General features: G+C 36.8%; 1 protein-coding gene and 1 long non-coding RNA gene across 3 annotated transcripts in view; one reads left to right on the forward strand and one right to left on the reverse strand.

Moving 5' to 3' along the window:
• LOC107663746 (receptor-type tyrosine-protein phosphatase mu-like) overlaps nt 1-4,996 on the forward strand; it is a 313,414-nt gene that overhangs the window by 289,538 nt on the left and 18,880 nt on the right. Inside the window, exons 31-34 of the mRNA XM_016454059.1 lie at nt 482-636; nt 1,824-1,959; nt 3,350-3,499; nt 3,658-3,831. Coding sequence (XP_016309545.1) covers nt 482-636; nt 1,824-1,959; nt 3,350-3,499; nt 3,658-3,831 — 615 coding nt within the window. The remainder of the gene's footprint in view (nt 1-481; nt 637-1,823; nt 1,960-3,349; nt 3,500-3,657; nt 3,832-4,996) is intronic.
• Nucleotides 3,864-4,996, reverse strand: part of LOC107663750 (uncharacterized) — a 9,810-nt gene continuing 8,677 nt past the window's right edge. The window contains exons 3-6 of one of the 2 annotated variants that reach the window (XR_001631377.1): nt 4,765-4,806; nt 4,530-4,654; nt 4,323-4,418; nt 3,864-4,155 (exon numbers count right to left, since the gene is read on the reverse strand). This is a non-coding gene — a long non-coding RNA (uncharacterized LOC107663750). The remainder of the gene's footprint in view (nt 4,156-4,322; nt 4,419-4,529; nt 4,655-4,764; nt 4,807-4,996) is intronic. The other variant, XR_001631376.1, reaches the window with a different exon arrangement.

Below are 4,996 nucleotides of genomic sequence, written 5' to 3' on the forward strand. Positions count from 1 at the left end.
TCAATAATTACATTTTATATATATTTAATGATTTATATAAGTTGTATAATTATGTAGGGTTTTTTATTATATATACTGCAATATATACTGTATATTTGTGTGTGTTGTGATAAAATAAATAATTATAAATTAAAGTTAAAATGTATAACTATATAAATTGTATAATTAAAATTACTTTTTGTTGTTATTTTTTGTTTTTAATATATGTATATGAATCATCTAATAAGTAATTATATATTATAATTTCATTTTAAATATATTTAATGAGTTGTATACATATTTTAGATTGTATTTTATATATATAGATAGATAGACAGAGACAGACTGATAGATAGATAGATAGACAGATAGACAGAGACAGACTGATAGATAGATAGATAGATAGAATTGTTCTTTTGACTTTTTTATTTATTTTTTTGGTCATCTGTCCATTCTGATGTCATGTCTTTAAATGTGCTGTTTGTGTGTTTGTGGTCTCCAGCGAGGAGCTCATGAGATCAGGGAGATCCGTCAGTTTCATTTCACCGGCTGGCCGGATCACGGCGTCCCGTATCACGCCACGGGGCTGCTGGGCTTCGTCCGCCGGGTCAAAGCCAAGAGTCCAGCCAACGCCGGCCCGATGGTCATCCACTGCAGGTGAGCATCAGTCTCTTCCTCACAGAATCGCAGTGTTGGGAAGCTGCTAAAGGAAGGTCGATTTGTTGCTAAAAGTTGCTAAATGATGTCATTGCACGATCACGTAATCACAACGCAAAATTGCCACTCCATCAAAGCTGTCAAAAATATATTTTATATATGTTAATTTAGATTTGTTTGTAAAATACTATTAATTTTGAACAATTACAATTTAAGTTTTATTTTTTTATTAGCTAGTAAACTACACATTCTGAACAATTATATTTTTATGCAGTGTATTAGTAGTTGGTTAGTATGCTACACTCTAAGAAAAGTCTTTAAAAATAGGGCACAATCTACTTTGTTAATGTGAAGGAGTTTTCCGTATTGATTTTTCACAGCATTTTAAATTACGCATTGTATTTTGTGTATTTTGGGTCACAGGGTTACGACAGATAATGGATAATAAATAATGTCCTTGAAAATTACTAGTACCTTTTCCATTTATCTAGATATTTTTCTTAAGGTCTTTGCACACTGAGTCCGAAATTCTCGAAATTCGCACGTTGAAAACCAATACAACCTCATGTTGTGTCAATCACGTTTACACACTGCCTCCCAAACTTTCATCCGTCATAAAAAAATTGAGATCAGGTTCGATTTTCTGTGTTTTCACATCCGTAGCAAGCATTTTGATAGAAAAGGATGACAAATACGAAAAAAAACGCACATGAAAATTTCGGATACAGTGTGCAAGGACCTTTACAGTGCATCAACAATCACAGGTACAAGCTACTAACAAGGTGTATCATAAATTAACAATTATTATTATTACTATTATTAAATTTAACAGTTGCAAATATCAGCTTAATTCACGTGATGCGTGTACTGCTAGGCATCTTTGGTTTCCTATTTTTGTGTAATTTAGATGGAAAATGTCTACCTTTTTATTGTTTGAGTTACTTTTCAAAAGTTACAAAAAGTTGCCGAATTAATTTAAAAATAGCTAAATTTGTTGCTATTTGCTTTGGGAAGAAAAGGTTGCTAGGGTACACACAGAAAAAAGGGGTTTAAAATTGTACCTTTTGGGGTACAACAGCTTGTCCCTGGAGCAGTACCCTTAAAAGGACTTATTTGTACCTTTTTACCCCTAATAGGTACATATTTGTACCTTAGAGTAGTAATAACAGCTGTTGTTTGGTCCTCAGCGCTGGAGCGGGACGCACCGGCTGCTTCATTGTGATTGACATCATGCTGGACATGGCGGAGCGAGAAGGAGTCGTGGACATTTACAACTGCGTGAGAGAACTGCGCTCCCGCAGGGTCAACATGGTGCAGACGGAGGTAACCAATCACAGACATCCTCACATCAGCCGCAGCCAATCACACGCTGCCTCTCACTGCAGCCCCGCCCTCTCAGACAAACTTTGCATAGCATTTATATAGTTTTATTTTTTTATTTTTTTTGTGTATACATAATAATTAAATAATTAAAAAATATTACAAAATAATTATAATTCATAGATACAGTTTAAATATGTATAATATATACATTTATATTGTATAATTGAAATTATTTTTATTATTTGTTATATAGAGAGAGACAGAATATGTAGTATATTTTGTTTTCATTTTTTGATATTTTGATATTTTAAATATAATTAAAAAATAAATAATAATAAAATATTATATATATATATATATATATAATGATAATTATAAATATTAACATTTGAAAAATATTTAATGATTTATATAAGTTGTGTATATTCTTTAAAATTTGTATACTTAAAAACACATACATTATAATAAAATATATGAATTATGTAAAAATATAAATTATAGATACAATTTAAATGTTATATATTGTTTTATATATGTACAGTATATAAATAATAAACAATCCTTTTAAATAATTATAATTTAATTATATCAACATGGTGCAGACAGAGTTAACCAATCACAAACATCTTAGCATCAGCCACAGCCAATCAAACGCTGCCTCTCTCTCCAGCCCCGCCCATTTAGACATATTTTAGAACTTTTTTCTTGACATGAATTTTCAATATAGACAAAAGAAACAAGCACTCATATGTAACTATGATTGTATAGCCTGAGACCTTATCTGACCGTCAGCTTCGGTCAAGGACTTTCTGAGGAGCAGCGACCGCAGGCATATTTAAAATGTCACTTCATGAATGATTTACGTCAAGCTGTCAGACCGCCGTCTGCGATCGAGAGATGGCCGGTCCGCACGTGGACACACAGGACAGAGACATCGAGGAGAAAGCTGAAAACACAGTTGATTATGTCCTGATGCATCTGTTCTGACCATAAAAGTGTGAATAATTTGATACATTTGAATAATTGATACATTTACAAACATTAGATTTTTTTAACTGGACTAAATATTAATTAGTTTTATTAATTGGAAATAAATAAAAACTGAAACTGAACTAAAACCTAAATAGTAATATTTAAAAAGAACAAAAATGACAAAAGCACATGACAAAATTACAATAAAATTAAAATAGAAAAATAATAATAATAAAAAAAATTTTGAAATGAAAACTGAAAAGTAAAATAATAACAAAATATATAGAAAAAAAATCTGCAGATTTTAAAACTGACATTTTAACCAAAAAAAAACCAATCAATCACCACATCAAATGATATCAGTGAGCTGTGATTGATATGGTTGTATTGATCTGTTTTTGATATGCTGATATTTCAGGAGCAGTATGTGTTTATCCATGATGCCATATTGGAGGCGTGTCTTTGTGGCGACACCACGATCCCGGCCAATCAGCTTCGCTCGGTGTATTACGACATGAACCGCTTGGACCCGCAGACCAACTCCAGCCAGATCAAAGAGGAGTTCAGAGTCAGTGAATTAAAGTATTACATATAGCTGTAAATACATTGAATAACAAAATAAAACATGATAAAATACCATAAAAATAAATAAAATAATAAAATAAATCAATAGAATATAGTGATGTAAGTGTGTGCATGAGTTTGGTTTGTGTTTTTCTTTGGCAGACGTTAAACATGGTGACGCCCACGCTGCGGGTGGAGGACTGCAGCATCGCGCTGCTGCCGCGGAACCATGAGAAGAACCGCTGTATGGACGTTCTTCCTCCGGACCGCTGCCTGCCCTTCCTCATCACCATCGACGGAGAGAGCAGCAACTACATCAACGCCGCGCTCATGGACGTATGGCAGCTCGCACACACCTCAGATCTGAACCTAGTGGCCGTTACCTCACCTCTTAACCTAGTGGCCGTTACCTGCAGCGCTTAACCTAGTGACCGTTACCTCACCTCTTAACCTAGTGGCCGTTACCTCACCTCTTAACCTAGTGGCCGTTACCTGCAGCGCTTGACCTAGTGATCGTTACCTGCGGCGCTTAACCTAGTGACCGTTACCTGCGGCGCTTGACCTAGTGATTGTTACCTGCGGCGCTTAACCTAGTGACCGTTACCTGCGGCGCTTGACCTAGTGATTGTTACCTGCGGCGCTTAACCTAGTGACCGTTACCTGCGGCGCTTGACCTAGTGACGGTTACCTGCGGCGCTTAACCTAGTGACCATTACCTGTGGCGCTTAACCTGGTGACCGTTACCTGCGGCGCTTAACCTAGTGACGTTACCTGCAGCGCTTGACCTAGTGATCGTTACCTGCGGAACTTAACCTAGTGACTGTTACCTCACCTCTTAACCTAGTGACCATTACCTGCGGCGCTTAACCTAGTGACCGTTACCTCACCTCTTAACCTAGTGACCGTTACCTGTGGCGCTTAACCTGGTGACCGTTACCTGTGGCGCTTAACCTGGTGACCGTTACCTGCGGCGCTTAACCTAGTGACGTTACCTGCGGCGCTTGACCTAGTGATCGTTACCTGCGGTGCTTAACCTAGTGACCGTTACCTCACCTCTTAACCTAGTGACCGTTACCTGCAGTGCTTAACCTAGTGACTGTTACCTGCGGCGCTTAACCTAGTGACCGTTACCTGCAGCGCTTAACCTAGTGACCGTTACCTACAGTGCTTAACCTAGTGACCGTTAGTTACAGTGTTTAACCTAGTGATCATTATCTCACCTCTTAACCTAGTGACCGTTACCTTAGATCTTCACCTAGTCACTGTTACCTGCGGCGCTTAACCTAGTGACTGTTACCTGCAGCGCTTAACCTAGTGACCGTTAGTTACAATGCTTAAAGGGGTCATATGTTTCAATTTTTCTTTGGAGTGTTACAAGCTCCTGGTGCATAAAGAAGATCTGTAAAGTTGCAAAGACTAAAGACTAAAGTCTAAAGAGATATTCTTTATAAAAGTTAAGAGTTAACCACACCTACCTAAAACGGCTCGTTCTAACACGCCC

Source organism: Sinocyclocheilus anshuiensis, unplaced genomic scaffold (genome assembly GCF_001515605.1).
Source record: "Sinocyclocheilus anshuiensis isolate Anshui unplaced genomic scaffold, SAMN03320099.WGS_v1.1 scaffold2305, whole genome shotgun sequence".
Lineage (NCBI taxonomy): Eukaryota > Metazoa > Chordata > Actinopteri > Cypriniformes > Cyprinidae > Sinocyclocheilus > Sinocyclocheilus anshuiensis.